The sequence below is a fragment of the Dendropsophus ebraccatus genome, chromosome 5 (genome assembly GCF_027789765.1).
Source record: "Dendropsophus ebraccatus isolate aDenEbr1 chromosome 5, aDenEbr1.pat, whole genome shotgun sequence".
Taxonomy (NCBI): Eukaryota; Metazoa; Chordata; class Amphibia; order Anura; family Hylidae; genus Dendropsophus; species Dendropsophus ebraccatus.
This window is the reverse complement of record NC_091458.1, coordinates 91,823,678-91,836,450: the sequence shown is the minus strand read 5'-3', so window position 1 is coordinate 91,836,450 and position 12,773 is coordinate 91,823,678. Positions and strand designations below refer to the sequence as shown.

Sequence of the window (12,773 nt, the reverse complement as noted above, 5' to 3'; positions counted from 1 at the left end):
TGCTGGCCGAGGTCTGTAGGCGTAACCGCAGGTGACAGGCTGAACACAGGAGCAATGGTGAAACAGGGGAACAGGAACCAGGAACAAGGACTAGGGACCAGGTAGCGGATAGGTATCAGGAACAAGGACTTGGGACCAGGTAGCGGATAGGAATCAGGAACAACAGGGGGCTGGGCCAAACGCTATGGGAAGCATGTAGAGGCTCCAACACAAGGGACAGGGCATGCTGGGATTTATAGGGAGTGATTGGTGCAACTAACCAATTAAGGGCGGACTGGCCCTTTAAATCTGAGACAGTCGGCGCGCGTGCGCCCTAGGAGGCGGGGACGCGCGCGCCGGCCGGCACAGACGGAGACAGGAGCGGAGGAGAGGTGAGGCGCCCCCAGGGGCCGAACTAGCAGCAGCGCCGGGTCCCTGCACAAGGACCCCGGCGGCTGCATGGGGCAGGAGGAGGTCGCGGCGGCGGCCCGGAACACGGGACGCCGCCGCGGCCGTGACACATTCTAGGATACTTAACACTGGTGGGAATGGAATCTGAAATAACTACAGTGGTTTGCAACAAATTAGATTAATCAACAATTTTTTTTCTTCAGTAATTCAATTCAAAAAGTGACCTCATATTATTTATAGAGTCATTACATACAGAGTAAACTTTTTCTAGCGTTTATTTCTGTTCAATTTGATGATTATGGATTACAGCCAAGAAAAACTCAAAAGTTAGTATCTCAGAAAATTTGAATAATTTACCCAAAACACCTGCAGTGGCTTCCTAAGTCTTATAAAAGGTCCCTTAGTCTGGCTCAGTATGAAACACAATCTTGGGGAAGACTGCTGACTTGACAGATGTCCAGAAGGCTGTCATGCACACACTCCACAAGGAGGGTAAGCCACAAAAGTTCATTGCTAAAGAAGCTGGCTGTTCTCAGAGTGCTGTATCAAAGCATATTAATGGAAAGTTGAGTGGAAGGAAAAAGTGTGGTAGAAAAAGGTGCACAAGCAACCGGGAGAACCGCAGTCTTAACAGGCTTGTATTGAAAATAAATGGTCAATAGAAGGTAGTGCCCGCACTAGGGGTTGACTAGGCTCACGTGTAGATACTTAGGCGATGCATAGACATATACGAACCAACTGAGATAATAGTCGGGGTGCAACGGGGAAAAGGAGAACGATACTGGCATAAGCGAAGAGAAACAAAAGTCCAGTGTACTCACCGATCTGCTGGAATCTTCAGTGGTTTATTGATAACAAATCATACAGAGGAGGGGGAAAGGTGGAATAGGTGCGGGACCATATCTGCAATCACAACAGTTTCACGCCGCAGCGCTTTGTCAATTTCAGAGTACGTCACTACCGGGATAGGAGTGTCTTATATACAATCAGTGCACACATGTGTCAAAACAGAAATACAAAATACAAGTAATAAAGTATAAAAATACAATCTTACAGGAAAACGCTCCAGTCATTTCTTTCATTGAGCCCGTTTGGGCCAGTAGCGTCTAATTCCGCTATCCTGATAGCTTCTCTTCTGAGAAGACTCTGGTGTTTGTCTCCTCCTCTGTCTTTAGGATCGATCCTCTCAAGACCTAGGAAACGCAGACATTTCGCGTCTCCCGCATGGGCCGTGTTCACATGCTCTATAAGACGGGGAACGCCTTTCCCTGTTCTTATGGAGTACATGTGTTCTTTAAAGCGAGTCCATATAGGTCGTTTGGTTTTACCTATATAGAAGCGATTGCATGGACACACAATGCCGTATACTCTGAATGTAGATCTGCATGTGATTAGATTATGAATGTAACAATCTGTACCATTAAGTTTGATGTAGTCAGTGGTGATAAGCTGGGAACAGTAATTGCACGTCCCGCAGCGCTTGTTACCTTTCAGATGCGTGTGTGTCAACCATTCACTACCAGTTTTTTTGATGACTGAATTCACATTTAGTATATAGTCGATGGTGCGATTTTTACGATATGTAATTAAAGGACCATGTGACGCGATTTTGCCAATGTCTTCATCTTGTTCGAGTATATGCCAGTGTCTACGTATACTTTGGGCTATAATATTGTTAAGTGGTGAGTTTTGGAAGGCGAAAGTAAATTTTCTGTGTTGAGTATCTGGGGGAGGTTTTGTTGTAAGTAGGCTTTCTCTGGACAGCATACCCACTTTTTTTTCTAGCGTCTGCTATGATCTTTGGAGGGTAATGTCTAGCTACCAACCTCATTTCTAATTCCTGGGCCTGGCAGGAGAAGGATTGCTGAGTATTATTTATTCTTTTTAGACGGACCAATTGGCTGAATGGAATAGAGTTTCTAACTATAGTAGGGTGGGAGCTAGCATAGTGAAGGACCAAATTGCAGGCAGTTTTTTTCCTAAAGACAGATGTCGAGAGGTGGCCATTTTCTACGTCGACTTGGATGTCTAGGAAGTCTAGGGACATGCCTCCTATCTTATATGTGAACAGCATGTTCACACCGTTGGAAGTATTTAGAAACTCAACAAATTGAGCAAAGCCACTCTCACTCCCCTCCCACACAACGAACACATCATCGACATGCCTAAAGTATGCTTTGATGCTACCGATGTGTGGGTTTAGGGCATTTTAGAGTACTTCATGCTTCCTTGTGCTGAAAAGATTTTTGGAGATGGAATTTTCATCTTCCAGCAGGAATTGGCACCTGTCCACACTGCCAAAAGTACCAATACCTGGTTTGCTAACCACAGCATCACTGTGCTTGATTGTCCAGCAAACTCCCCAGACCTTAACCCCATAAAGAATTTATGGGGTATTGTCAAGAGGAAGATGAAAGACACCAGACCCAACAATGCAGACGAGCTGAAGGCCGCTATCAAAGCAACCTGGGCTTCAATAAGACCTCTGCAGTGCCATCAGCTGATCGCCTCCATGCCACATTGCCGCATTGATGCCATCATTCATGCAAAAGGTGCCCTGACCAAGTATTGAGGGCATTTACTGTACAGACTTTTCATTTGGTCGACATTTCTGTGTTAAAAACATTTTTTTTTCAGTTGGTTTTATATAATATTCTAATTTTCGGAAATACTGACTTTTGGGTTTTTCTTGGCTGTAATACATAATCATTGACTTTAACAGAAATAAACGCTTGAAAAAGTTCACTTTGTATATTGACTCTATAGAATATATGAGGTCACTTTATGAATTGAATTACTGAAAAAAAAAATTGTTGATATTCTAATTTATTGCAAACCACTGTAGCTAAGCAACCTGTCACAAGCAGGCCATAGGCATTTTTTTCTATACAATATATTTTCAGTGTTGTTATTACATAATTTTATGGTTATGCCATTTGTGCAAGTACTGCATAACCTGTAATGAGTTAGTATAAACCACAATAGAAAGTATTTTATTTTTTTCATTGTTAGGATATATATAAATACATATTTTTTTGTTGTTACTTCAGAGCTTCTATTATTTCCTATCCTTGATGTAACTTCCCAGAACTTTCTTTACCAACAATTCTTGAACATTATTCCCACACACTTCTCTTTTATCAAACAAATTACTGCATGTGATGAGTAATCTTCCGCAGACACGCTACATAATAAATTTCCCTTTACACATTACAAGAACCATGAATGGAAAATTTTGAAAAGATGGCAAGTAACATAATCCCTTGAGATTATGCATGGCTATAGAATTTTTTTTTCTATTTCCAGTATGCATCTCTGTTAAGCAGAATAATGCTACTTATGCCTGTTCTGCTTATATTCTCAGCATTTTATTCTAAGTTTCAAGGTTAAGGAAATTATTTGAAAAATGCTAAAGTGTATACATTAAATGTCAGCACAGAAGACCAGTAAATGATTTTTTTTTTACAAAAAGAATGAACATGTCTAAAAGATCAAGTTACATAATTCCTTATAGAGAGTATCCCAAGTGATTATGGAAGGATTTATGGTACTAAGAAATATCTTTGCTTAACCGTTATGTTATTTTAGGGCTTGGTGAATGTGTTCACTTTGTTTTAGAATTGCATGCACTTTTTCTATAATTTGATAACACCTTTAGTCTATAGGATTATAAATGTCAGTAGTATTTCTCTCATTGCTTTACGCTGGGTTCACACCGCGTTTTTGCAATCCGTTTTTTTCATCCGTTTTTAAAAGAACAACGGATCAAAAACGGATTGCGAAAACGGATGCATTTGTGTGCATCCGTTTTGATCCGTTTTTCCATTGACTTCCATTATAAAAAAAAAAAAGGATCAAAACTTATTTGTTTTTTTTGGACGGAAACAAAAACAGTGCAGACACTATTTTTTTGCCCGTTAAAAGAACGGATCCGTTAAACGTATGCTAAAAACGCAGTGTGAACCCAGCCCTAACATTTCTTATGCAAAGAAATGAAAGGAAACCTTGTTTTAAAGTGGAGCTGTTATAGACTAGTCGGCTCTCCCAGTAGCTACAAAGCACAAAATAATATTGTGCCTTTTGGCTAATAGTCCAGTGTATTAAGAAGAGGACACGCCGAGCCCTGCCCCACCCCTACCCTTTTCCATCCTTCTCACAGTGATTTACAAGGTGTTGTGAATGCAGGTACACAGCAGCCAGTCATCAATTACTGCTGAAATGGAAGGGGAGAAGCAGGGGAGAATACTTTCCTTTTTAATACTATGGACAAATAGGAGAGTGATTGCTCCCATAGTACATCATGCTGCTATTAGATAGAACAGAACAGTCTCATACCAGATCTGCTTTAAGATTATATGAACATAAAAGATAAAACAATAGGATATAATTCAACTGAAGTTAAGAATCTGCAAAAATCCCTACAAATATTGTGCTATAAACAGTAACATCTAAGTAGGTAATAAACAGTATAAATCATTATGAACATATTCAAGGTCATTTTCACCTTTTGATCGATGTACTTATTTTCCTCAATCCCAGATCGTTTCGAGTGATCACATGAAGAGGATGAAGCTGATGGAAGTCTTCTTAGAAGGCAGCTGGTGTCTTGTTGCTGACGGTCAATAAACTGCTTCATGAAACTTTCCCTTAAAGAAAAAAAAAGATGTTAATGCTAAATAAAGGCTATACAAATTATGGCAATTGTGTAACTGCAAATGTTTGTTAGGTTGTCTGTCTACACAAAAAGGATGAATAAAAAGGCATACAACAGTTAAAAGGGTCATTGTATGGTTCATACCAGTTTTTTACTGCATACTACAAAACATGCCTAATGCTTCAACAGGATACAACAGGACAACAGGATGCTTATACAGTTGGGTCCTGTTGATATTGACTTGAACTGTAAAAAAAAATTATTAGTTTACCCGTTTCTGCACGTGGCAAGACTAGTGCTGCAATTTTTTTTTGTCTAATTCAGATTAAAAAAAAAAATAGGGAAAAATGGTGTGTTTTGAATTTTTAATATTAGGCAAATATTTTTAGGCTTTTTCTAAATCAAAAATTTTTGGTCACTTTTTGTGACTTGAAATGCAATGCTACTGTACTACTGTGTAGAGGCATATTGGCACTCCCCTATTATATATAGTCCATTAAGTAAAACAATATGACCAGCTGGGAGGAATTCACAAGGTTCCTGGCTGCCATGACAATCGCTTAGTAGTGGTTGTAACGAATGGGGTGGGGGGTGTTGTTATTCAAAAAACAGGAAGAATTGGCATGTGGCATCATAACATTTATATATTATTCAGCTGCTATTTACTGTTGTGTAGGGGTTAAAGAGCAGATAGCAGCTGGCACTGGGCATACGGAGCCCACTCCATACTCACTGACCAGACATCTGACATACACGCATGTGAAATGTTAGAAAGAGGTTAATAGCGACATGTCAGAAGTGCTGATAGGTCGAGGTCCAGCTGCTGCGAACCCTGCTGATCACTAGTACTATCTCTGCTCCTATAAGCAGTCTAAGGAATTCACCTCCTGTACCAGAGATGAAGGGGCATAGTGCCTGCTCCCACGCGGCAGCCCCTTCGTTCTAACGATCGGCAGGGTTCGCAGCAGCTGGACCGCGATTGATCAGCACTTCTGACATGTCGCTATGTTTTTTTTTTAAATTATGGTTAAACTTTAACAACCAAACCAATTTTCATTTTCTTCATCCTTATTTTTTTCCATTACAGGGCCATATAAGTGTTTGTTTTTTGCAGGACCAACTGAACACTGCAATAGCATTTTTTGTTTTATCATAAAATGTACAGACCACGCTATAATAAAACTGACATGACAATAACTTTATTTTTTGATTATTTAATTTTATTATAATATAAATAAAATTGCCATATTCTGACCCCTTTAACTTTTTATTTTTATTTTCCTGTCTAAGGTGCTGTGTGGGGAATAATTTTGTAGCACGATCTGTAGTAAATGGGGCTTTCTGTGTGCATGCAAAGAACAGTTTGGAGATTTCTGCACCTTTTTTATTTAAAAAATTTTTTAAAAGGGGGTGATTTGAATTTTTAATACATAGGAATTCCTTTTTACATGCTCTCCCCCCCTTTTTAATATTTTTAATGCCCACTGTCGTTTTTAATGCGTCCAATGCATGCCCACTATTAGCCATGACTGTTAGCTGCTAAAAGCACCCTAAAGGCCACTCACACGTCCAAAATATAAGTTCAGTGCACAAACTGTATACTGCAGACCTGACCCCAGAACTCCCAGAATCATAATTCATTATGATACCAGGAGTTCTAAAACTATCTAAATCTTTGCGTTACTGTTCTGACACAGCGTGCACGTACTGTTTATTGCAGATGTGAGAATTGCCCTTTACCGGCACATGTAAGCCATTGGTCTTTAAGGGGTTAACATCATCTTGCCCCTAACCCTAAATGTGGCTCTCTTATGAACACACCCATATACACACTCGGTAATTTTTACCATACCATTTCACCTCTAAACCATGACATAATAAGCATTTTCCTAGAGGATAGGAAGTAAATTAGAATTCCCTCTAAGAGACACTTATTTTTATAATATATGTTACATTGGATATTTAGAAAATAACTATGATCCAAAAATAATGTGCTATAACACCATAACAAAACATAATAAACAATAGGTGTCAGGGGAAGGAAGTGTCAAAATGGAGGAGCTGGAAGCTGGGAGATCCATTAAAATACTTAATTTATTACAGAATACAGCCAGGACCCATGGGATGAGCAGATCCTTAAAGTGACACTCACCACAGTTTAAAATTTTTCAGCATTTATAAGGTTTAATTTACTAATATTGCTGTCTCCATAGCTTATTTCAGACAAATAATCAAGTTGCTTGTTCAATAGAAAAACAAACTTTTATCACCTTGTTTATAGCACCACCTAGGCGGGGCTAGTCTACGAAGCGCCACATCACTCTGCCCACTTACCGCGCAGGCACACTGGGTGATGTGATCTCCCCCTGCACCAGCCATCCGGGCTGTGCTTGCGTTCGCACAGCCCAGGGTTGTCAGGTGCAGGCATGGTGCAGGTGCAGGCATCTGTGCCCTGTCGTCCCCCGGACCTCTTGCTGCTGGCTGTGGCGGCGTCTGCTATCTGATGTGGTAGTGCGCAGGCGCAGTGCGGCCGTCCTGCTTGCACTGAGCCAGTGCCAGCAGCGGCAGCTGTCACTGTGTGCCAGGGAAGAAAGTTGCGGACGGCCTCAATTGTACTTGCTGTTCGGACTGCGCATGCACACTACCGCATCAGATCGCTGCTGGCTGTGTGGAAGGGGGACGACAGGGCACAGATGCCTGCACCTGCACCATGCCTGCACCTGACAGCCGCGGGCTGTGCGAACGCAAGCACAGCCCGGCTGGTTGGTGCAGGGGGAGATCACATCACCCAGTGCGCCTGCGCGGTAAATGAATAGGACGCACGCGCATGACGCTCTGGGTGATGTGAATGCGCACATCCCGATGTGCCGACATCCCTGCACAGGCTGGGAGGGCCAAAAATAGACGGAGGCCGCTGGAGCAGAGCGGCCTGAAGATATGACGTAGAAAAAGGGGCGGAGTCAATGGCTGTGGAGTGGCCCCGCCCAGGTGGCGCTATAAACAAGGTGATAAAAGTTTGTTTTTCTATTGAACAAGCAACTTGATTATTTGTCTGAATAAGCTATGGAGACAGCAATATTAGTAAATTAAACCTTATAAATGCTGAAAAATTTAAAACTGTGGTGACAGTGTCACTTTAAGCTGTATTAGTCAGGCCTGGAACACAGATATTAGGTAAGTATGCTAACTATATAGGGTACTAAGATTTCTATTATGATTAAATCAAAGCTCTTAAGATGATCACTTAGGAAAGGCAGGTGTGTCTGGAGGCTAAAGGCCCTATTCCACAGAACCTTTTCGAACGATTATCGTTCATAAAATTGTTCAAACGACCGGTCGTTAACGATATTCATTCTGTGGAATAGCTGTAAACGAGCGAACTACAACAGCGAAATCGTCGTTGAGTCGTTCACTATTTTTTTTCAACATGTCGAAGAAAAATCGTTGGTCTTTCAACAATAATTCGCTAATCTTTTCGTTGAATAAAAAATCTTTCAGTCGTTCTTGAAATGTCTACCTACATTTCCCCACCTTTTAAACGACCATGTAACGATGTAACGACCGCAAAAAAATCTTTACACTACAGATATCGTTCACGTTTCCACACATATTATGTGTTATCATTCGCTTATTAAAATCGCTAAGTGCCTAACGATCGGTCGTTGGAGCGAGTCTATGAACGATAATCATTCCGTGAAATAGGGCTATTAGAGTCCATTTACACAGAAAGATTATCTGACAGATTATCTGCCAAAGATTTGAAGCCAAAGCCAGAAACAGACTATAAACAGAGATCAGGTCATAAAGGAAAGCCTGAGATTTCTCCTCTTTTCAAATCCATTCCTGGCTTTGGCTTTAAATCTTTGTCAGATAATCTTTCTGTCTAAATGGACCCTAACTTATCAGACAAGTTCTCTGGCAAACTACAGTGTGAAAGGGATTCAGCAGCTTGCAATATGCTGTAATTATGCACAGAAGTCAAACATTACATGTATATAACTAAAGCCCAAGTACACAAAATTCAGCCCAAAAAACCACACTATTTTATGTTAACCCTTAGAGGACCGGGCCAATTTCGATTTTTGCATTTTTGTTTTTTCCTCTGTGCTTAAAAGGCCATAGCACTTGCATTTTTTCACCTAGAAACCCACATGAGCCCTAATTTTTTTGTGCCACTAATTGAACTTTGCAATGACAGGCTGAATTTTTGCATAAAGTACACTGCGAAACCAGAAAGAAACTTAATGTGTGGTAAAATTGAAAAAACAAACAAAAACAAAACGCATTTATTTTATTTAGGGGGTATTTGCTTTTACGCTATTTGCCCTGGGGTAAAACTGACTTGTTATATATGTTCCCTAAGTCGTTACAATTACAACGATATATATCATGTATAACTTTTATTTTATTTGATGGCTTGTAAAAAATTCAAACCATTGTTAACAAATATATGTTCCTTAAAATCACTCTATTCCCAGGCTTATAGCGCTTTTATCCTTTGGTCTATGGAACTGTGTGAGGTGTCATTTTTTGCGCCATGATGTGTTCTTTCTATCGGTACCTTAATTGCGCATATGCGACTTTTTGATCGCTTTTTATTACAATTTTTCTGGATTTGATGCAACCAAAAATGAGCAATTTTGCACTTTGCATTTTTTTACGCTTGCGCCGTTTACCAAGCAAGATCAGGAATGAAATAAATTAATAGTTCGGGCGATTACGCACGCGGCGAGGGGGGTAATTCAAACTTTTATTAGGGGAGGGGGCTTTTTATCAATAAATTTTTACACTGGGGGACTTCTAGTATAAGCACACTGATCTCTCATTGAGATCTATGCATTATGCTGGATCTATGCTGGATGTGTGGATCGCTCCTCCAGGACAACGTCCCGGGGGGGCAATCCAACCCACTAGGCACCAGGGATAGCTGACAGCAAGCAATCAGATGCAGCTGTAGACTTTGACAGCTGCATCTGATTACTTGATTAGTGGGCACGGTGATCAGACCATGCCAACTAATAGCCGCAGTCCCGGGCTACATGTGGCTACCGGGACCGCGGCGGTTCCGCTCTGAACACCCGTAAACGATCCTGGGCGTACCTGTACGCCCAGGGTCGTCTAGGGGTTAAATCAGTTTCCCCATTCAAAAGTGCTATTGTAAAAAAAAAAAAAGTAGAGGGGCCAATCACACTATGGCCCAGATTTATCAAAGTGTCTAAAACAAAACCTGGTGTACACATAGCAAGCAATCACAGCCCAGTTTTTTTCATTTTACCAGAGAAAAGAGCTGAGATGTGATTGTTTTTTTGAACACATTGCAGGTATATATCAGCAACCTGTATTAGTGGAGTAAGATTTACAGTAGTTACTGTTGTCAGCCTTGTTTTATTAGCTATGTATATTCATGAATTTATACTGCTACTGATACTTTTCTTCTATACCAAAGTTATATTATATGAAAACTCAATAAAATGTTTGAACTATAAAAAGTTCCAAGATATGTTGCTACAGAATTTCTGGAGCATCTTAGGTGTTGTATGTAGAGATGAGCGAAACTACAGTAAGTTTGAGTTAGCAAAACCCTGAATGCTCAGCATTTGACTCCCAGTGACTGAAGAAGATGGATGCAGCCCTAGGGCTTCCTGGAAAACAGGGCAGAGGCATGGCTGTGTAGATTATCAGTCAGCATACTGCTAACATATACAACGCACTGTACTGCAGTGGTAGAGCAATGTAATTTATCACTGATCAGCAGATCACTGGTTAATGTAGTTAAAGTAGGGTTAACTAGTAAAAGTATAAAAATAGTTTTTGTGAAAAGCTCCACTGCCTCAAGATGCTAGAGAAAGTGGAGCTTTCCGCAAAAAGGCAGAGACGTTCGCGTCTGCTCCCGCAACGCTACTCTCCTTCCACAAGATGACAGCTGCTCATATGTCAGCTAAAAGGACATATCTTACAGCATTAGGACTTCTAGAGCATGTGTTGGGTAAATATTACCATGTGCAATTGTACTTTGATAAATATTGGATAAATACGCTTGAAGAATACAATCGTTGGCGTGTACCTTTTCATTGGTTGGACTATTATGAGGTTTACAAGCCCTCGACAACACGCAATTAAGAGATAGGATGTTGCAGCATTATTTATTTTATTTATTATATGGATACCTACCTACTGAAGGGACACATCTACCTCTGGAAGGACCTATGTTTTTAAACCCCTACATGTGTGAGCATGACATTGAGCATTATGTGTGAGCATTATGTTATGTGAGCATGACATAATAGGGGTTGTAGTTCTGCCAGCTGAAGAGACCCAGAATCCCCCTCCCCACTCAGTATACACATTCTCCAGTGTCCAGTGTTCCCAACCCCCTCCCCCCAAAGTACACATTCTCCATGGTGTTCCAAGTCCCTGCCCACTCACCCCTCAATATTTTAAAAATCATATTTGCGGCAGCCAGTGGGCAGGTAAGAGAGGTACAGATGTGATTACGGCACCATAGAAATAAATGGGTCCACATTCTGTCCGCATTTGCAGGTATGCAAAAGCGGACAGAAAATGGCCTGACACTGTAATCACTTATATTGTGTACAGATTCTGCTTAGTGCTGGTGCCTACCATTATATGGTCACTGTATGGGGGAAATATTGGTCTGTGAATGGTATTATTTAATAACAATTTAGTGGTAATATTAGTGTACTGCCTGGTGAGGCAGTACTATTTGGGCCTTATACTGTACAGTAATATTATTGGTAATCCTGGTGTTTGTACAGTATGTGACTGTGTTGTTGCTATGGTATATCATCATTTTAGGGCCCCACTTCTAACTTTGCTCGGTGTCACAATTAGTCTAAAACCAGCCCAAATTAAAGATGCCTTTATTTAAATGTTACAATACCACAGTGATAGCATATTCTATGCCCTAGTGATGGATGTCAACAGTTAAGAGTAATTAAGGTGTCACTAGGATGCTGATGTAACCTACTAATGTCTTAATAAAACACATAAATAAGTAACATTACCTTATTTTTGGGACTGTGAAATCAGAAGGCAACTTTGAGATCTTCACCATCTGTGGCCTGTTGGGGAATTTTTCAAAAATACGTAGACGCAGTGGTAGTTTTTCCTTGGTGTCAGCATTTGCTTCACTTTGTTTTAACTAAGCAAAAGCATGGAAAGAAAAACATATTGAGGCACTGACTGCAACTGACAGCAGATGGCAGCAAAGGTACATTTCTTTATTCATAGTCTATACTAGAAATTCATTCCATATGTTCACAGCACTAAAGAGGACAATGCAGACAATATAGTGCATGTATTTTAAAAGCAATATTATACACTGATTTACACTGTATTAGTTGTTTATCCATATAAACGCTCATAGCTATTACACGTCGCTTAGATGTGCAAAGACATGCAGACTAGGCTTGTGATCAAAGCAGAATTTAGGTTTTCTAACCCTAAGTTGTTTTTTTTTGTTTGTTTTTTTAAACCGTTACCAGCAGCATACTAGATTTTTTAGTATTCCAAACGCCATTGTGACCAACACAGATTAATGTAAGAAAGCAGGTGAAAATTGTTCTCTACAGCCTCAAAATCTGTATGCAGTCTCGTAACATGCATAAGCTGGGGTTTGCCATTTAGTTCATTATGTAATAGCAGAGAAAATAAAAAAAAAACCTTTACATTAACCCCTAGACGACCCAGGGCGTATAGTTATGCCATG

The 12,773-nt window shown here is 40.4% G+C and overlaps 1 protein-coding gene across 1 annotated transcript in view; it reads right to left on the bottom strand.

Annotated features, from left to right (window-relative positions):
- NALCN (sodium leak channel, non-selective) overlaps positions 1 to 12,773 on the bottom strand; it is a 420,693-nt gene that overhangs the window by 112,085 nt on the left and 295,835 nt on the right. Inside the window, exons 17-18 of the mRNA XM_069970713.1 lie at positions 12,070 to 12,206; positions 4,895 to 5,036 (exon numbers count right to left, since the gene is read on the bottom strand). Of these exons, the coding sequence (XP_069826814.1) occupies positions 4,895 to 5,036; positions 12,070 to 12,206 (279 nt within the window). The remainder of the gene's footprint in view (positions 1 to 4,894; positions 5,037 to 12,069; positions 12,207 to 12,773) is intronic.